This window comes from Geotrypetes seraphini, chromosome 2 (assembly GCF_902459505.1).
Source record: "Geotrypetes seraphini chromosome 2, aGeoSer1.1, whole genome shotgun sequence".
Lineage (NCBI taxonomy): Eukaryota > Metazoa > Chordata > Amphibia > Gymnophiona > Dermophiidae > Geotrypetes > Geotrypetes seraphini.
Window position 1 is genome coordinate 529,520,380 of NC_047085.1, and position 21,772 is coordinate 529,542,151.

A 21,772-nucleotide genomic window follows, 5' to 3' on the forward strand; every position below is an offset into this window, starting at 1 on the left:
GGAAAAGGGTGGGATCTGTTTTGAAGAAATAGGGCTATCAGACATGGCGGCTGGAGAATGAGGACGCTGAGCTCCCTTCATCTGTTGAGTAGAAAATAAGAAATTACCTGCAGAATCCGGAGTAAGTCCAGAAGAGGACTGCAAGGCCTCACAGTCTTTTCTTTCAGTTAGAAGCAGTGCGAGCTGTTTCTGTAGGCCTCACACTAGCTTCAGTGAAACCAGTGAGGGAGGTGCTGGTTGTTTTTTCTTTTTCTTGTCCTTAGCCAAGGGAATTTTCCGAAGGCAGTGGCTGTAAAAGGCTTCCTTTCCCCGGCGGTACTTTACTTGGGTCCTGAGGAGGAGGAGCACACTGCGAAGACTGAAGCAATCGGAGATTTACCAGTGCACTGAAGAGGAGTTCCTTTCCAATGAAAAAGTCTTCACAGTCTTAGCAACCACCAGGTATATTGGCGGTGTTGATTCCTGCGTTGGTTATACTTTTTTTTTGAGAAAGGCCAAGTGGCAGTCTTTGTTTGTAGTTTTTTATCCAATCTAAATTGTTTTTTTTTTTTTAATTTTATTTATTAATTTTCCATTCTTACAACAACTGAATCACAATTAATATAATTAAATACTATATATCATTGTATCTATCATCAATACATCCTAACTTATAAACATTATATATTATAAATTATATATAATCATAAATTATAAATCCTCCCCATTCTCCCAATTCATATTTCCAAAAGTTATACATATCCCACCCCATTCCTATATAATTACTATCAATGTGCCAAGAAGTCTAATCATTAGAATAATTAGTCAATGGTTGCCAAATTTTCTCAAAATTGTGAAGATTCCCTTGTTGTAACGCTAATACTTTTTCCATTTTGTAGATGTGACAAACAGAGTTCCACCAGAACGTATAATTCAATTTAGTATAATCCTTCCAATTTTGAGTGATTTGTTGTATGGCGACTCCTGTCAATATTAATAGTAGCTTGTTATTATATGTTGAGATCGGACTCTGAGTTCTCATTGCAGTGCCAAATAATACGGTGTCATATGAGAGTCCTACATGATTTTCTAATAATTTGTTAATTTGGGGCCAAATCAAATTCCAAAAAGCATTTACACAGGGACAGAAAAAAATTAAGTGATCTAACGTCCCTACTTCTATTTTACAATGCCAGCATCTATTGGATCTAGTACTATCTATTTTTTGTAAGCGCGTAGGGGTCCATAACACTCTATGTAATAAAAACATCCATGTTTGATTCATAGATGCTGACTTTGTAGATCTAAATCTCCAGGACCAAAATTGTGGCCATTGAGACGCAGAAATTGTCTGTCCAATCTCAATACTCCAAATATCCCTAAGACCAGTTTTCTTTTTTTTATTTAAAAATCCATATATTAATTTATACCATTTTGCGGCTTGGTGACCCAAAAAATCCGTCTGGAAACATAAAACCTGCAGACTATAATGAGTAGTAAGATTTTTCCATTCAGGGAACCCTTCCTGAATGGCCTGCTTCAATTGCATCCATTTAAAACATTGTGTTTTATTTAAACCAAATTTATTTTGCAATTGTGAAAAACTAAGCAGAGAACTTTCAGAAATGACATCATTCAAAGTTCGTATTCCTGCAATAATCCAATGTTTCCAGACGATCTTAAATCCGCCAATTTTGATCCTGGAGTTTGCCCAAATAGATTGATTTAGTGATTTATTCATTGGTTCTGGTGATAGATTACTGATATATCTTAATGTTTTCCAAGTATCTAATAAAATTCTGTTATCTTTATATCTTCTAGGCATTGTTATACTAATTAAATGTTCTAAATGTAATGGGAACAGGAGCCGCCATTCTAGATATAACCAATCTGGTACATTCTCCATGAGATCTGGGAGGATCCAATACATACCCTGTCTTAGAATATAGGCTTGATGGTACCTATAAAAATTTGGAAAATTTACCCCTCCCTCCACAATTGGTCTTTGTAATGATACTAAAGCAATTCTAGGTCTTTTCCCAAACCAAACAAATTTTGTAAGAATATTATTTAATTTTTTATAAAAGGACCCCTGAAAAAATATTGGTATCATACTCATTTGATAACAAACCACAGGCAAAATCATCATTTTAATTGTTTGAACTCTTCCCCACCATGAAAGATGTAAAGGATTCCATTGTTCACACATTTCAGTTATTTTTTTCAATAAAAGTTTTTCATTTTCTTTAATTGTATCATCAATTGTATTTTTGATCATAATTCCTAAATATTTTAATCCTTCTTCTTTCCAAATAAATGAATATGAATCAAATAGTCCTTTGGTACAGTGAACATTAATTGGAAGAATTCCCAATTTACTCCAATTAATTTTATATCCAGAAAATTTTCCAAATTTCTCTAGAAGATTAAGTAAACTTGGAATAGTATTCTCCGGTTCTCTTAAATATAATAAAATATCATCTGCATATGCAGAAAGTTTATATTCCCAGTAAGAGAATGGGATTCCCTTTATCTCCTTAGTTTGATTAATTGCAATTAATAAGGGTTCTAGAACATCAAAAAGTAAGGGAGACAAAGGACATCCTTGTCTAACTCCCCTTTGCAAGTTAAATCTATCTGATAAATTGTTATTTATAAATAATCTTGCACCAGGAGAGCTATACAAAGTCTGAATCATTTTAATAAAACCGGAACCAATTCCAAACCATTCCAGAGCTTGATACATAAAACTCCATTCCACTCTATCAAATGCTTTTTCTGCATCTAAAGAAACCATAAAAGCTGGATCATTCATAGTTTTTGCTAAATTTAAAGAGTGAAATGCTTAATCTAGTATTATGTGATGAATGTCTTTTAGCAATAAATCCTGTTTGGTGTACGTCAATAATGAAAGGAAGAGCTTTTGCCAATCTTATTGCTAGTACTTTAGCAATCAATTTACCATCTACATTTAATAAGGAAATAGGCCTGTAGTTTGAAACCAAAGTAGGATTCTTGTTTGGTTTTGGTAAGACAATAATTAGTGAATCAGCCATAGTACCTGATATGTTTCCATTATTCATTTGATATTAATATAAATTTAATAAATATGGTAAAATAATGTTTTGAAATGATTTATAAAATTCAACAGTATAACCATCACCACCCGGAGCGGATCCAACTCTAAGAGACTTCAATGCTGATTCTATTTCTTTTAAAGATATAGGTTCTTCTAAACTTCTTTTTATATGATCCGGAACATTTGGTCCAATAAATGAATTTAAAAAATTTAGTCCATCTTGTTCTTTATTTTCATAAGATTCAGAAGAATATAGATCTTTATAAAAATCAAGAAACTGTGTTAAAATGTCTTTATTGCTGGTGTGTGTATTACCTTGTATATCTTTTATTGCAATAATCTTGGATTTTCTTTTTTTTGCTTTAAGAAAATTTGCTAATAAACTTCCAGCTTTATTTGAATTTCCGTAAAATTGAACTTGTCTATTAAATATATCTTTCCTCACAAATTGAGAAGAAATCTCATTATATTTAACTTTTAGTTTTAATAATTCTTGTAATGTATTATTTTCCCATTTCTCAATTAATTTATTTTCTAATAATTTAATTTGTTTTTCTATCTCAAGAAATTGTATTTTATGTTGTTTATTAATATATGCTGAATATGAAATAATATTTCCTCTCATTGTTGCTTTAAAAGCATCCCATAAGATCTCAGCATTAATATTATCCGAATCATTAATTTGAAAGAATTCTTGCATTTTTAATTTAAAATCTTCCAGAAAATTTGAATCCGCTAGTAAAGTATTATTAAATCTCCAAATTGAGTTGAAGTGTTCAATATCAAGATTTTGAAGATTAATCCACACACCAGCATGATCTGATATTATAATGGGATCTATTACTGCTTTTAATACACGCTGCGCTATGTTATTAGAAACAAATATATAATCAATTCGTGAAAAGGATTTGTGGACCTGAGAACAAAAAGAAAATTCCTGATCATTAAAATGAAGAATACGCCATATATCTACTAAATCACAGGATTGAATCAAATTATCTAAGCCTAATGATTTCATAATTCTACTTGGTCTTTTATCCAAAATCGGATCCATTAGCATTGAAATCCCCTGCTACTATTAAATTAGATGTAGCCAATGGTAAAAGTAGTTGCTGAATTTTTTTGAAAAACTCCGTTTGATTTGTATTAGGAGCATATAAATTAAATAAATTCAGGGTTGTATTTCCCAGAACCATTTCGATATGCACCCATCTACCTAAGGGATCATAGTTTATTAATTTGAAATCTGCATTACATTTTTTGTTTATCAGAACAGCCACTCCAGCTTTTTTCTTTAAAGCCGGTGCAAATAAACATTTAGAAATCCAACCCCCAGATAATTTTTTAGATTCAATTTCAGAAAGATGCGTCTCTTGAATGAAGTAAATGTCCGCATTTTGATTTTTAAGGAACGATAATAATTTCTTCTTCTTAATAGGATGATTTAAACCATTGACATTCATAGAATAAAGTTTTATATCCATCTATTTCATAATCAAATTTTAACCAATATTCTATGATATTTTACATGATTAGATCTTAGCACATTCAATATATATTGATACTCTTTCCCTCCCTCTACTTTCCCTCCCCACCCACCCATTATCATTGTCTGACCTGGAACACACATTGGTCATGCAAAACCTAAAACCCCTCCCCCAGGCAACTAATATTGTCACTATATTATTTTAAACATATCTCTAAATTCAATACATTCCATATATCTTTACCTACCCTATATTTATTTATCCTTTCATTAAAAAACCCATTATATATTTATAATTTGTATCAATTTTATCTGTATAATTTTATGAATATAGTAAGAATTATATGTAATTGATTCATAAAATTATATTCATATCTTGCATATAACTAAAATAATATTCTTTTAATAAATTAACATATTTCAAATTTAGCTCTCATTCCCTATATATTAATTACTCATCATGTAAATTAGATATACCCATTTCTATAAAAGTATTAATAATAATATTAATAAACTAGTGTTTAAGCCCGTTAGATTAACGGGTGCTAGATGTCTCCTGCTTTTGAACTTGGGCAGGGGCAGAGGCAGAGCCGGGGCGGGAGGGAGTGACGGTGGGAGAGCAATTTCAAAGCCTCAGCAGTGGCGGCTCCTTGACCAATCCGCGCTTACAACGTCCCCACACTCGCGGTCTGGCTGGCTCCCCCACCAAAGCCCTTCGCAGTGGCAGCCCCTCCCGCATCCGTCCCCGCGTTCCAAGCCTCTCCGAAGGCCGGCTCCCACGAAAATGGTACCCCTCTGTCCAAAGCCGCCGCAGCAGCCTCCCTCAAGACACATTTCAAATCTGACATATTGTAATCACAAAACAGAAAATAAAATTATTTTTCTTACCTTTTGTTGTCTGGTCATTATTCATATTATGTAGGGGTCCCAGGCTATGGTTGGCTTTTGATAACTCGCTTGCCAGGGCCCCTTCTTTCTTCTTCCCTCCCTCCTTCCCGGCAGCTGAAGACAGGCACCTCTCCCCAGTGGTCTGAGACAGGAGGGAGCAGTTAGGAGAGGCTCTAAGGGCAAAGAGGGGCTCAACAGCGCCCAACCACCTTTCCTTCCCTCCCTCCATCAAGTGCAGTGAATCCACCAATGTTAAAAGGAGCCGCGTCGAAATCGGAGGCCTGCCACTGCCGTAGCACGTTCCCTTCTGCCTTGGTCCCGCCCCTTCTCTGACCTATGGGACCGCGGCAGAAGGAATGTGTTACGGTGGAGGCAGGGCTCCAATTTCAAAGCAGCTCCTTTTAACATAGGCGGAGCTGAACTGAAGGGAAGGAACGGTGGGGCCGGGTGAGTAAGGCCGCCTGCTAGGTAGGGGGACAACAATGGCGCTTATGCTCAAGCCCTCCGCAGCTCCTCTCTCGATCCTGGTGCGGTTCGAGAGAGGAGTCATGGCGGCGGCTTGAACATAAGCGCGATTGTTGTCCCCCTACCTAGCCGCGAGGCTGCGGCGGGGTTTCCATGGCAACCCGATCACGGATCTCAGTGTAGGGCCGGGTCTGGCGGCGCCGTGTAGGGCGAAGGCGGGACCTCAGCACTGCACCGCCAGGCGGCTCGCGCCGCCGGCCCCCAGGAGCTCGAGGCCGGTTGCGGACATGCCTGGCGTGGCATGGTGCAGGAGGAGTGATCGGTGGCGCGAGGTAGAGAGCAGGTGATGACAGTGATTGGTGGCGCAAGGTGGAGAGTAGGTGATGACGTAAAACGCGCGCATGCGCACTCGTGTTTTCGGGACGGATCAGGGAACACGTTTTTTAGTGCGCATGCGCGGCCTAGCATTTTATTATATTAGATACATTTTCATACATCATCTTCATATTAAGTTAATATGAATAAATAATTGAATAAAATAAACATATCAATAAATAAATTTTATAATTAACTCCTATTTTATAAATTATCTCCCATTCAAGTAATCAAATCCTTATCTTTATATCAATTTTTTTTTTCCCTTTTATTTCTTTCAGTTGATATTAGCTTTAGCATTAATAAATATAGATGCAATAAATCTATAAATAATTTGATTTCTATTAAAATATAATTATATCATAGCATCGAATATATTAATAATATTTGAAACAAAAATTATTAAACTGTTAAAAATACGCCATTCAATTATTAATCTTTGTTAATATTAGTATTTATAAATATGAATGGAATAATTCTATATATAATTATTTTTATGTCATACTCTCCAATATATTATAATAATTGAGTCAAATCCTATCAAATGTTTCAAAAATGTTCTATTCATTCAGTAAGTATTATCTTCTTCTTCCTTTTTAATCATCTTCTTTTTTCCCTTTTTGCTTCCAACTACTTTCGTTAGATGAAAATTTCCTTTATTCTGTTTTATCATGTAGACATTGGTTCTTCTTGTGTCAAAAATTCTTTCAGTTTTGCAGGATCTTGAAAATACATAGATTTATTCCCAGTGGATACTCTCATTGTAGACGGATAGTATAGACCATACATGTAGCCCTTTTCTTTTAATTGCTGTCTGAATGTGAGGAATTGTTTCCTTATATTTGCAGTATATTTAGCAAAATCAGGAACCAAGATCAATTTAGATCCTTTATAGTTTAGGTTTTTATTTGCTTTTGCCACTTTTAAGATCTCTAATGCTTGTTGGTATCTTAATACGTTGAAGATCAAGGGACTAGGAGCTGCCTGGTTTGTTGGTTTTCTTGTGGGGATTCTGTGGGCACGTTCTATCTCCAACGGCCATTTAGAATTTAGCTGCAGCAGTTTAGGCAAAAGATTTTCCAAAAACTGTATAGGGTCCCCTCCTTCAAGATTTTCAGCTAAACCAAGAATTCTAATATTCTTTCTTTTTCCTCGATTCTCCATATCGACCAGTTGATTTTTTAAGGCTGTAACATCTTTCACACTTTTGTGTAAAAGTTTCCAACTGCCCGATTCTTTCCTCTATCACAGACATTCTCTGCCTGTCAGTTTGGATCTCCTGTTTCAGATTGAGCAGCTCCTCCTTAACTTCTGATATTTTGTTGGCATTATCAGTCAACATTAATTTGATTTTAAATAATTCCGCCATGATGTCCGATTTTTCATTAAGTTCCTCAACTTCCAGCGGGATTGGTACACTCGACGGCGACACGGGAGTTACCTTTGACCTTTTCGCCGAAACTCCCGATGTACATGGCTTTTCATTCTTCCCTTGCCTCATCGCAGCCATCTCCGACGTTGATTTTTATTATTTTTAAATCGGGCGAGCAAAGTAAACAGTTTATTTTTATTCAGTTTGTTGCCTGGAACCTAGGAGCACCGCGGTTAAGCTGCCATATCGTGCGCGCTCCAAGCCACGCCCCCAATCTAAATTGTTTAGAGAATAGTAGGAAGAATTATCTGAGTTTAGAAATCCTGCTTTTTTTTTTTGACTAAAGAGGCAAAGAAAAGAGGAGAGCTGCGATCTATTGGCACCAGTCAAAGAAAAAACTGAATTCCAGGGGGTGGAACTCTGGAGGCAAGGTGTCCGCACATGCTCAGTAATTAACCCCTCCCCCCAGAAAAAAACACAAAACAAAACCCCAACAACTTGAATCTAGGGGAGAGCACTGACATGCAGACTCATTCAGAGGACTTCACCAGCAAGCATGCATGCATGTCCCCTGTTTGTCTCTGGGTTTAAAAAACTGTTTTGACAAGTTCCTGATGGACCATTGGTCCACTCAGTAATGCTTTTATGTTCTTACTTATCCTTGGGGGTAAGCAGCATGAAACGTACAGAGTTCTCGATCTAGAAAACCAGATTGTTCTTGGACCTTCGGTCTGAACCAGTAGGACAATTAAGCTCTAGTCTTGTATGCTGTGTTAGATTAAAGGACTGTCTAGCCTTTGGATATACACTGCTTATAATGTGTACTTTGATATGCTTTAATCTGAATTCACCTCTTGCTTTTCCAAAGTAAATTTGACCATGTGTCTCCTTTGCTTTTAAACCTTCATTGGCTTCCAGTCTATCTCAGGATTCACTTTAAATGTGCATGTATTCCTTTTCAAATTTTATATGGTATCTTCATCTCTTATAGATTCTTCTATGCAAGAGGCAGCCAACAATTCAATGTCTCCCTTCCTTCAGTGAAAGGAATCAAAGGAGTCAAGAATTTCAAATTTTCTCAACTATGGAACGAACTTCCTCTTATTTTAAGGGGTCCTTTTCAACTTTTTCGTAAATCTTTAAAAACTATTTTATTTCCCAAACACTTTGGAAACTAGTCCTATTAATGTTTTCTGATTGTTACTTTAAGTATTTTTTTAGCTATTGTTAACCAAGTTGAGCTCCTGTCTGGCTGAAGACCTGGTATATAAAGCTAAGTTTTAGTTTAATTTAGTTTAAAATTCTCCTTCATTCAGCAGAAGTGTCAGCTACTTTTCCCATTTAGTCCTACATTCTACGTGTAGCTGCCATACTCTACCTGCAAAAATGATTTTTGCTTTGTATTTTGGCACTCCTTTCACAGTGTAAGCCCACTTGCGAGCCAGCTTGCAGGCGCTCTCACCAGCTTCCACACCTGGAAAGGATAACAGTATTAATAGCAAATATTTTCTTTTGGTCCCTAAAGGTACATATGTCGCCATTTCTCAGTCTCATCAGAAAGCAGGTATTTTTAGCTCCTTGTACATTGCATTTTGCACTTAGCTCACCCCTTTTCAGCAGTTCTTCCATGCTGTTTCCCTATCCCCAGTGATCTAATTTTGTACCCGAGATCATAGGAGCAGCATCAGGAGGATGTGAACTGGGCTTTCCTGGTGCTCTGACCTCACACCAGCTTCAACTGAGAGTTACCTCTGGATTTCTAAGCACAAGTACAACCACCTTAGCAGACCAGACTATGCAACGTGGAGAGTGGAGGAGTGGCCTAGTGGTTAGGGCTGCAGGTTCAAGTCCTGCCTGCTCCTTGTGACCCTGGGCAAGTCACTAACACTCCATTGCCCCAGGTACATTAGTCAGATAGGGAGAAATACTTGAGTACTTGAATGTAAACCACTTAGGCTAGAAGTGGTCTATAAATACTTAAATAAATAAATAAAATAAATCAGCCTCCTAGAATATGAGCTCAGATACTTGGTGCTATATTCTTATCCAGGGGCACAAACTAACTGGAAGCTGGCATGGCATTTCGCCCAAACTGTACAATGCACAATAGGTCACATGAGCCACTAGTCTTGTCTTGGGTAAACTTTCAAATATGGGCAGACAAGCCTTTAGTTGTAGGGAACTCAGATGACTCTTCATTTTAAAGTCTCTAATCTCCTTTGTGTTTATTCTTTGAAGGGGAAGTATACACATTAGAAAGATTAGCAGAATACATGTACAGTACACACCTATTTGATATAGCCTTCGATCCATAACCCTCCAACCCAGCCAGCAGATTAACCATTCCCCTTCACTGGATTCATGACATCCTGTTTGTCTGTTTAGATTGTAAGCTCTTTGGAGCAGGGACTGTCTTCTTCTTTGTGACTCTGTGCCTGGGGCAATGGAGGATTAAGTCACAAGGAGCAGCCCTGGGATTCAGTCACATAACCTCAGAGTGCAGAGGCAGCAGCTCTACCTCTAGGCTTTGAAGTGGAGGGCGAGTTCTTCTGCCACCAATAGAACTGGTGGAAATGCTTACGTCTAAGTTACATACATAGGAATCTTTCAGAATACTGTTAAGTTTCACATTTTATTTATTGGGATTTAGATACTCTAAGCATTTGCCTTCTCTCTTCTGGTGGGCTCATAATTTAACTAGGGTACCTGGGCCAATGGAGGGTCACAAGGAGTGATGCTGGTTTTAAACCCACAACCTCAGGCACGGAAGCAGCAGCTCTAACCACTCCTTGTAACTATGACTAACCCTATTAATAGTTATACGATACTGATCTCTACCTGTAAGAGCAACTTTATTGAATGTTAGGGCTCCTTTTATCAAGGTGTGCTACGGGGTTAGCGCGTCGGACATTTCATCACGCGCTAACCCCCGCGGCACACCCAAAAAACTAGCACCTCGTCAATGGAGGCGTTAGCGACTAGCGCGCCAGGCGATTGAACGCGCGATATTCCGTGCGTTAACCGCCTACCGCAGCTTGATAAAAGGAGCCCTTAGTGTCAAACTAACTGTCCATTGTAAACTTCAACCTCTTCTAACATAATCCAACCTTGAACTGACTAGATAAAGGCAGAATAGAAACTCTGATTAGCCTAGCATAAAGCACTCCTTATGTGTATGCCCTCCCCCTTACAAACAGGCACTATGTAAGGTGAACCCAGAAGCAGGAACTTGACGTCAGTGCAGAATGTCATGTTTAACTCTGTATTTTCTGCAGATTTTAATTCCTAGTTGCTGATTTGTAACAAACATTAGGAACATGAGTGGAACTTAAGGTAGGGTTTCTATACACGTCTCTGCCATATTTAGACTCCAACGCAAGGAAGTGTAACGGCAGGTGCCAAGACTGAGATACCCTGGTATTCTGTAATGGAAGCTAGACCCCTCTCATGTGGCCTTAAGCTCACTTCTATGGAGGTCCCCCTGTTATCAAACGGAAAGCCTAGTTGAATATTCCAGGCCTTTTCTAAACTTTGCCAAAGTAAGATGGCTCTGCCTACTTTAAACAACCAAACCATGGGGCCTTATTAAAGTTGTAAATGTTTTTCCAGCTAGCAATTTCAAATTCATTTAAACAGTTAGTCCAAGAATACCACAACATGGCAATCCAAACCAACCCCAGGCTTTAGAAAGCTACGAGTTGTGCACAGCCAAAGTTAACATCCCCAAAATCATATGAACAGTTTATGAATCAAGATAAATATTCAAAAGAGCAGCACAAGACCAGCTCAAGTTTTTACCTGTGTTCATTGGCAAAACTTTGTGATAGTTGAAGAGTTTTGACATGTATTCTTCATATTCCCCAAGTTCAACATTGTAGAAAGCTCTAGACGTAAGTGTAGTTTCTCGGCTTGAGACCTGAGAGCGCTGACAATCTTTGGGTGACAGTGACCTTGGTTTACTGCACTGTAAGCACTCAAGAAGTCAAAATACTTCCTACCTTCAACATCCCACACATAAACACCTAGAGAAAGACAAGAAAACGTACTTTAGCAGCATACATACTGTTTGGACTCCAGAATTTCTTCATTTGACTGTGGGAGCCTCCTGCGTAAATAACAATTCTAAGTGAATGTGAAATGAACAGCACACTTCCATCCGTTAAAAGCCACACGTGAGGTTTTTGCATGCATAGAAAAATCTGTTGTTTGTGCCCAAGCTATGGTGTTCCTGAGCCCAAGAGCTATTGATGCCCTGTATAAGATTCTGGTGAGACCTCATTTAGAATTTACAATTCTGGAGGCCGCACCTTCAAAAAAGATATAAAAGGATTGGCGTCGGTCCAGAGGAAGGCTATTAAAATGGTGTGTGGTCTTTGTCATAAGGTGTATGGGGACAGACTTAAAGATCTCAATCTGTATACTTTGGAGGAAAGGCGGGAGAGGGGAGATATGATAGAGACTTTTAAATACCTACGTAATGTAAATGGCCATAAGTTGAGTCCTCTTTCACTTGAAAGGAAACTCTGCAATGAGAGGGGCATAGGATGGAAGTTAAGAGGTGATAGGCTCAGGAGTAATCTAAGGAAATCCTTTTTTACAGAAAGGGTGGTAGATGCATAGAACAGTCCTCAGGAATAGATTGTGGATGTCAGATAATGCCTGAATTCATTAGTAACATAGTAGATGACGGCAGATAAAGACCCGAATGGTCCATCCAGTCTGCCCAACCTGATTCAATTTAAATTTTTTCTTCTTAGCTATTTCTGGACAAGAATCCAAAGCTTTACCCGGTACTGTGCTTGGGTTCCAACTGCCGAAATCTCCGTTAAAACCTACTCCAGCCCATCTACACCCTCCCATGCCCAGCAAGAAAGCCCGGGATAGGCACGTGGGATCTCAGCAAGGAAGAGATAATGTTATTGTGGATGGGCAGCCTGGATAGGCCATTTGGCCTTTATCTACCATCATGCTTCTATGTTTCTAACAGAGCCGTAGTCTCTTTCACTTGAAAGGAAACTCTGCAATGAGAGGGCATAAGATGAAGTTAAGAGGTGATAGGCTCAGGAGTAATCTAAGGAATTTACTTTTTTTACAGAAGGGTGGTACATGCATAGAACAGTCTCCAGGAAGAGATTGTGGAGTCAGACAATGCCTGAATTCAAGAAAGCCTGGGATAGGCACATGGGATCTCAGAGAGGAAGAGATGTTACTGCGGCAATGGGCAGCCTGGATGGGCCCATTTGGCCTTTATCTACCATCATGCTTCTATGTTTCTAACCGAGCTGAGTACCTTTTCCTCTTTCAAGTGCTACAGGTAGTGGATGATAGTTGTGTGCTCCGTATCTTTCCTCCCGTTCAAACACATAGTTAGATGTAAGCGGCTCTTCCTGTGTTTTCTGGGTCAGCGTTGTAGGGGCAGAATGTATTGAAGCGTGAACACGGCGACATAGGATGGTGAATATCGGTCTCTGAGTAAGCTTGGAAAACATCTTCAACTTCAGAACAATTTCCTGGGGAGGGAAGGAAAAAGGTTGTTTTAACAATAACATTTATTTTACAGCTAAGGCTGCCTTTGTATACAGCTATTATGGAAATTGAAAGAAAGGGGATTAAACACACCGCCATTAAAGGACTGAAATTAGAACAGAGTAATAACATAAACATTTATTCTACGTGACACCAGCTGGGATAGCTTTCAGAATTCCCCATTTATCAAAGGTAAAATATGGTAAAGTCAGGAGTTTCCCAATGAATCTTAAAATCCTAGGTAGGGGTAAGTCATTCCAGAGTCCAGGAGCTAAAAAGCAGAACACTGTTCCTGGGAGATTCCCATTTTTCTTGAGAGGGATTTAGAAGAACCAGATGGTTATCATTTAAAGAAGGAGAGAATCTGGAATACCGAACAAAGTAGTTTGAATTGAATCCAGGAGTATATTGGAAGCCAGTAGAGTGGCATGATTTTCTCATATTTTTGCAGCAGTGTTGGAGAGATTGTAAATTTACCTCAGATTGGGTGATACCACTTATAATCTATTCTAAGTGGTTTACATTCAGCTACTCAATCACTTTTCCCTATCTGTCTCTGTGGGCTCACACTCTACCAATGGGGGATTAAGTGACTTGTCCAGGGTCACAGGATCAAGTGTTTGTAGTGAGTTCAGATTCAAATAATTCCTAATAGATCTAGAAACATAGAAAAATGAGGGCAGCCCCATCTAGTCTGCCCACATTAAAGATCCCCTTCCCTAAATTTATTCTCCCAGATATCCTATATCTCATCAGTCTGCATATTCTGATGACTCTCCCCACACTATTACCCTCTTAGAGATCCACCATGCGCATCCCATTTATTTTTTAAAATCTGGCACGCTGCTGGCCTTGACCACCCTGCACAGGAAATCTATTCCAATGATCAACCACTCTTTCGGTGAAGAAATACTTCCTGAAATCGCCATGAAATTTCCCCGCCCCCTGATTCTTAGCGGATGCCCCCCTTATGGCCGAGGGTCCTTTAAGAAAGAAAATATCATCTTCCTCCTTGATACGACCGGTGATATACTTAAACGTCTCAATCATGTCTCCCCTCTCCCTACGTTCCTCGAGAGAGTACAGCCGCAATTTATTCAGCCTCTCTTCGTATGAGAGATCCTTGAGCCCTGAGACCATCCTGGTGGCCATACGCTGAACCGACTCGACTCTCAGAACATCTTTACGGTAGTGTGGCCTCCAGAATTCACACAGTATTCCAGATGAGGTCCTCACCATGGTTCTGTACAATGGCATAATGACCCTCGGGCTTCCGGCTGACGAAACTTCTACGGATACATCCCAACATTTGTCTAGCCTTGGATGAAGCCTTCTCCACTTGATTGGCAGCTTTCAGGTCTTCCCTAATGATTACTCCTAAATCGCGCTCTGCTGTGGTCCTAGCTAAGGTCTCACCATTTAGGGTGTAATTCCTGCACGGATTTCTGCTGCCAAGGTGCATGACCTTACATTTCTTAGCGTTAAAGTTAAGTTGCCAAGTCGAGGACCAACGTTCCAACAAGAGTAAGTCTTGTGTCATACCGTCGGGCAAAGTGCTATTACCTACTGTAGGGTCATGAAATGGTTAACTGTTGTTTAAAATATTGCTCTGGCCTACATAGCTGAAAACAGTGTACAATCTACTGACCTCATCTGCCTGAAATGTATGTCCCTGCCTTACCACATTGTAAGCTAAATAGATAAGAGTTTGAGCCATGATGTACCTTGCCCTTCTGTACATGTAACATTTAGAGCTGTAAGATTTAGATAAGCAGAGAAATGAGCTAGTTTCCTATAGGACTATAAGTTGTATCCCTGAACCTATCATAAGTGCTGGCTTAGGACCAATAATAATTGTAGAAAGTTATAGAAGTAACAAATGAAAATTGTAGTTTTTGCATATATTAGTTTGCGAAAAGGGCATAAAAGTCCATGCATTTCCTGATTCTAACACTCTAGTAGGCAGGCTGTTAACTGCACTAGAGTCCGGTATGCTGTAATAAACCTCTCTTGTACTTTCTTCACACCTCTGACTTTGTGTGTCCAAGTGACCTTTCACTACTATGTTACACAGTTTGGCGTCATCTGGGAATAATGTTATTTTACCTTGAAGCCCCTGAGCCAGGTCTCCTACGAATATGTTGAAAAGGATCGGGCCCAACACCGAGCCCTGCGGCACTCCACTGGCTACTACCGACGTTTTGGAGAGGGTGCCATTAACCACCACCCTCTGAAGTCTACCACTTAGCCAGTCGTTGACCCATGCAGTTAGTGTTTCTCCTAATCCCATTGATTTCATCTTGCTTAATAACCTACGGTGTGGAACGCTATCAAAAGCTTTACTGAAGTCCAAGTACACAACGTCTAAGGACTCTCCCAAATCCAGTTTTCTGGTGACCCAATCAAAGAAACTAATTAAATTGGATTGGCAGGACCTACCCTTGGTAAATCCATGTTGGTGGGGATCCCGTAGATTCTCTTTGCTCAGAATCATATCTATTTCATGTTTAATTAGCGTTTCCATGAGTTTACTCACTATCGATGTGAGACTCACCGGTCTGTAATTTGCAGCTTCTGTCCTGCAACCCTTTTTGTGCAGTGGAGTGACGTTGGCCGTTTTCCAGTCTAAGGGTACTCTTCTAGTTTACAAAGTGAAGAAATCCACTTCAAACTGCAGAGATTTGTTTAGAAACAGGTAAGGTGGGAACGAAGGATTGCAACAACAACAAAAAACCATCAGGATTATTGTGATCATCAAAGAGCAGTGGACTTGAAGGGCCAAATGGCCTCTAATCTAATTAGGTAATATTTTGTCTGGATTTAAGGAGATACTTGATAAGCCAAGTAGCAATTTGTTTAAAGCAGGTATGACGTGGAATCAAAAGGATGTTTACACAAAGATTGGATTAATGTAGCCAAAGGATTAAGATATTAAAAAGAATGGGTGTGTGGAAAGAGGAACAAGAATAAACCAGAGCCACTCAGTGAAGAAATATTTAAGGTATCAGGTAGGTTCGTTTTAACCTGTTCATTTACCAGGTCTGGTGAGGGAGAAAAGCAAACAAAAGTCCTCAGACATGAAAATATCCTTTAATTGTCGGTACCATCATCTATGGGCAAAGCAGCCATCACTGCTGGGCTCCTCAGAGTTACCTGTACAATGGTTAGCAGTTTACCCAGGTCAGACTGTGCCCAGCTGGGTCAAAGATACCACATTAAATGTGGCCTACCTGACTGTCGCAGATGAGGTTCACATACAGTTGGGCCTCTTTAATCTAGCAGTGCTTCAAGCTTTTATACCTATTGAACCATGGCCTTCTGGTTCTACCCTTCTCATGGCAGGACTGAGTTTCAAGGTGGCTCTGACAACCCAGGAGTATTCTTAAGAGGGAAATGACAGCCTCACAGGGTGATAGTGATCTGTGGGGACCACCACAAATGAGCAGATAAGAGCAGAGAGAGGTATCTGAAGCACTTACTTTGAAGGTGTGGATCCGCAGAAAACGAGAATATCAGCACAGAACTTGACCCGAGATACCAACCAAAGGTCTCTGTAAGAGACCTGAATAATGAACTAAATCAAAAGCAATTCCCAAAAGGAAATAAGTCTTCTAGGAAAATCAAACTACTCTTCCTAGAAAAAAAAATGGAAAATTCACTTCACAGCAAACTGTGTGACAGGCTACGGAGGACAAAACAACAGATGGAAGAAAGCAAGCTAGACATTCAGCTTCCACTGCAGGCCAAAGGTTGGAAATAAAACCAGCAGTAGCTGACGTGTCCTCCTAGGTAGATTACGACCGAGGCTACAAGATAAAACATTTAAGGATATCAAGGGTTTAGTTAGGCTTATTGCTGGAACAACTTCTCTGAAATTTCTTTTCTTCATGACAATTTATTAATTTTAACTGAAAAAGTACCAAATATTTGCTAGAAAAATAAATCATTCAGAAGCAAAAGTGCAAACAGGAACAAGTACTGTATTCAGAGACAACTTCAGTAAGGAATAAAAATAAAGAGCAGACGACATTAATAGTTACAATACAAAGTAAATAGCATTTCATTGCTGACCAGATTATCATTTTTTCATATTTGTACCCATCATTCTGGATATAGCTACCTCACGCCTATGGTGTAGTAAAATCAATTGCCACCAGAAGTGATGCTCAATAAATCAGAGGGCTTTTTATTTTTCTAAACTCTGAAATGTCTGTTTTAGGACTGAAAAATCACTCCACTCACCTCAAGAGTGAGTGTACTTTTTCTAGTCCTTCTCTTTTCAGCTTCAGTTGGCCACAACCAGTCTGGAGTCCAATCTATAACATACACCACAATAGACAGAAAACAGGTTTAAAGAACAAATCTCATTGTACAGAAGCATTGACATTCTACAGTTTTATCATCATAGCCAGATCCTGTTTCCAACAGTAGCCAATCTTAGTTACAAGCACCTGGAAGAAACCCAAATAGTAGCAACATTACATGCTCAGTGGCATACCAAGGGGAGGTAGCGGCCTGCCCTGGGTGCAGCCCATAAAAGAATGCCCCGAGTGAGTACCGGTGTCATGATCCGACTCCGGGAACTTCTTCCGGCAGCATTCATAATATACTGCTATGCCGGCATCAGGCCTTCCTCTCCAACAGGTCTCTGCCAGGCAAGCCCTGGCAGAGAGGAAGACCCGACGCCGACGAGACCAATGAGTTCTGAATGTTGCACTGCTGACAGGGGATGACAAAGATAGGGAGGGAGAAGGAAGACCAGGGAAGGGAGAAGAGAGGAAAGAGATGTTAAACGAGTAAGAGATTCCAGGGCATAGGGGGCGGGAAGAAGACAGAGTTGCCAGACCAGGGAGGAAGGGAAGGAAACCGAGATGCCAGACCATCAGAAAGGAAGAGAGGGAGGGAAAGAAAGGAAATGCCATGGCAGGGAAGGAGAGAAGAGAAATGCCATGGCAGGGAAGGAGGCATGTGCCAGACCATCGGGAAGGAAGGAAGGAAGTTAAGGAGATGCCAGAGCATGGAGGGAGAGGGATGGAAAAAGAAGAGAGGAGAGAGAATCAAAGGAATAGGGGAAGGGCAGTAGATGCCAGATCATGGGGTGAATTGGGGTGAGAAGTAGAGAATGACACAGGGACATATTTGTCCCCATCCCTGCAGAAACTCAATGTCCCCATCTTGTCTCCGCCCTATTCCCGTAAGCTCTGTCTTAACCACATAAGCCTCGAACACTTATGATTTAAAGTGTTTGAGGCTTGTGAAGATGAGTACAGAGCTTGCAGGAATGGGGCAAGGACAGGAAAAGAACTCGCTGGGATGGGAAAATGAGCTCCTGCGAGGATGGGGAAAAATTTGTACCTGTGTCATTCTCTAATGGGAAGGAGAGGAGGGAAGAAAAGATGCCAAAGCTTGGAGAGTGGAGACAAAGAAAAATGGAAGGGACAGAGAAAGAGGGCGGATGCTGGATGGAATGAAGAATGAAGAGAAGATGAGGAAAGCAGAAACCAGAGATGACAAAGGTAGAAAAAAGATTTTTGGGGGGTTGCTTTAGAATAAAATATTATTGTAGCTGTATTGATTAACTTTTATTTTAAAAAAATGGAAATGGAAATAAGGACATCTTTTTATTGGACTAATTTTAATACATTCTTAATGACTTTTGGAGACCAAAATCCCCTTCCTTGGGCAGTGGCATACTAATAGGGGGTTCAGAGGTCCACCCTGGGTGTAGCTCCTCCGATCCTTTTTTTTTTCCGATGCATATTTTATTCTTTTTTTTTTAATTTATTTATAAGATTTTCCATTTTAAATACAAGCATTGCTTTACTTGATGCTACAGATCCAGAAATTATATTCAATAAAAGTTATAAAGGAAACATTAACTATATCTTATTTAGTCCACAAAAATGAAGATCAAGAAAAAAAATAAACTTCCAAATAGAAATAACAAAGTTAATTAAGGTCACGGTATTAGATTCCCGAATTACAGCCAGCTGGCAGGTCATACATCTCTAGACATGGTTACCAATCCTTCTTAGAAACATAGAAACATAGAAATATGACGGCAGAAAAGGGCTATAGCCCATCAAGTCTGCCCACTCTTCTGACCCACCCCATTAAGTCTGAGTGCTAATGACCTAGTTCCTTAACTCTACCCTCGTAGGGATCCCACGTGTATGTCCCATTTATTCTTAAAGTCAAGCACGCTGGTGGCCTTGATCACCTGCATTGGAAGCTTGTTCCAGTGATCTACTACCCTTTCTGTGAAGAAATACTTCCTGGTGTCACCATTAAATTTCCCTCCTCTGAGTTTGAGTGGGTGCCCCCCTTGTGACCGAGGGTCCTTTGGGAAAGAAGATGTCGTCTTCCACCTCGACACGTCCTGTGATGTATTTAAATGTCTCAATCATGTCCCCCCTTTCCCTGCGTTCCTCTAGAGTGTAGAGCTGAAATTTGTTTAGTCTTTCTTCGTACGGGAGACCTTTAAGCCCGGAGATCATCCTAGTGGCCATCCGTTGAACTGACTCAACTCTAAGCACGTCTTTATGGTAATGTGGCCTCCAGAATTGCACACAGTATTCCAGATGAGGTCTGACCATGGTTTTGTATAGTGGCATTATGACTTCAGGTTTGCGGCTGATGAAGCTTCTACTGATACATCCCATCATTTGCCTTGTCTTGGATGAGGTCTTCTCTACTTGTTTGGCAGCCTTCATGTCTGCACTGATGATTACTCCCAAGTCTCGTTCTTCTGAAGTCCTAGCTAATGTTTCTCCATTTAAGGTGTAAGTTTTGCATGGATTTCCACTGCCGAAATGCGTGACCTTACATTTCTTAGCGTTGAAGCCCAGCTGCCATGTCGAGGACCAGTTTTCCAACGTAAGCAGATCCTGCGTCATACTATCCTGCCGATTGCTTTCACTTACTATATTACATATTTTGGTGTCATCGGCGAATAGTGTTACTTTACCCTGAAGCCCTCGGGACAAGTCCCTTATGAATATGTTAAAAAGGAATGGACCCAGGACTGAGCCCTGTGGCACTCCGCTGGTCACATCCGATGTCTCAGAAAGGGTGCCGTTGACCACCACCCTCTGAAGGGGCATGGGGACACAGGGGGACTGGGTGGCACAAGGGCGAAAACGGAGGGCAATATAGGGGTGACACAAGGCGAGGGGGATCGAACAGAGGCCAGGGCCCAAGAGGGGGCAAGAAAAACCGGAGGAAAAGCGGGGAAGTGGGGTGACGGGAATGTGGGGAAACTGAAAGCTACGAGGGTAAAAGCTGAGGGCAAAGCAGAAATAGAGGGAACAGGAGAGGCGGCCCAGGTATATGCAGAGGTGGAGGAAAAAACGACGGGACCTGCGATGCTATTACGCAAATGCAAGAAGCCTCACGGCCAAAATGGGTGAACTAGAGGTCGTGGCCAAGGGGAAGACCTGGATATAATTGGAATTACAGAAACATGGTGGACAGAGGAGAATCATTGGGATGTAGCGCTGCCTGGGTACAAACTCAACAGAAGGGACAGGACCCACAAGAAGGGGGGAGGCATAGCACTATATATAAAGGACTCTATCTACTCGGTCGGGATGGATATGGCAACGAAGGCAGAGGGGCTGGAATCGCTATGGGTCAAATTGCCAGGAAACAAGGGTGCAGGCATAAAACTGGGGCTGTACTATCGCCCACCTGGTACGCCGGAAGGAGTCGGACACGACTTGGAAGCTGAACTGAGACAGGAGTGCAGGACTGGAAGTGTGACAGTGATGGGGGACTTCAACTACCCGGGGATAGACTGGAGTACGGGTCACTCCAACTGCACTAGGGAAACAGGATTTGTAGAAGCTGTGAGGGACTGCTTCATGGAGCAACTGGTCAGGGAACCGACACGAGGGAGTGCTACTCTTGACCTCATCCTGAACGGATTAGGGGGGCCTGCAAGTGGGGTAGAAGTGGGAGGACCACTAGGCAACAGTGACCACAATGCGATCAGATTCACATTAGAAAGGGGGACACCCACAGTAAGGAGGACCGCAACAACTGCACTCAACTTCAAGAAAGGGAACTATGTTGCTATGAGGGAAATGGTGGGGAGGAAGCTCAAAAACATCTTTAGGATGGAGACTGTGGAAAGCGCCTGGACCCTATTCAGGGACACCCTGCAGGAAGCACAAAGAAGGTACGTCCCCAGTTTCAGGAAAGGCTGCAAGAACAAGAGGTCAAAGGACCCAGTTTGGATCTCAACAGAAGTAAAGAGGGCAATAAATGACAAAAAAGTATCCTTCCGGAGATGGAAAAAGGACCCAACGGAGGAAAATCACCAGGCGCACAGGAATTGCCAAAAGGAATGCCACAGAGAGGTTAGAAAAGCAAAAGGAAAATACGAAGAGGGGCTGGCCAGGGAAGCGAAAAACTTCAAGGCATTCTTCAGTTACGTAAAGGGGAAGCGACCAGCGAGAGAGGAGGTGGGGCCCTTGGACGATGGGGATAGGAAGGGAGTGATAAAGGAGGATAAAGAGATAGCTGAGAGGTTGAACACGTTCTTCTCATCGGTTTTCACGAGAGAAGATATATCTAATATACCGGACTCAGAGGAGCTCAT

The 21,772-nt window shown here is 40.6% G+C and overlaps 1 protein-coding gene across 8 annotated transcripts in view; it reads right to left on the reverse strand.

The window, feature by feature from the left end:
• Window positions 1-8,998: 8,998 nt before the first annotated feature.
• Window positions 8,999-21,772, reverse strand: part of LOC117354790 (ornithine aminotransferase, mitochondrial-like) — a 34,764-nt gene continuing 21,990 nt past the window's right edge. For all 8 annotated transcript variants that reach the window (XR_004538253.1, XR_004538254.1, XM_033932766.1 and 5 more), the window contains 4 exons: window positions 17,413-17,486; window positions 12,935-13,154; window positions 11,443-11,666; window positions 8,999-9,118 (listed from right to left, as the gene is read on the reverse strand). Coding sequence is in view for 6 of the 8 variants with exons in the window: in XM_033932766.1 (XP_033788657.1) it covers window positions 11,449-11,666; window positions 12,935-13,154; window positions 17,413-17,486 (512 nt within the window). In the remaining 2 variants the exon portion in view is untranslated. The remainder of the gene's footprint in view (window positions 9,119-11,442; window positions 11,667-12,934; window positions 13,155-17,412; window positions 17,487-21,772) is intronic.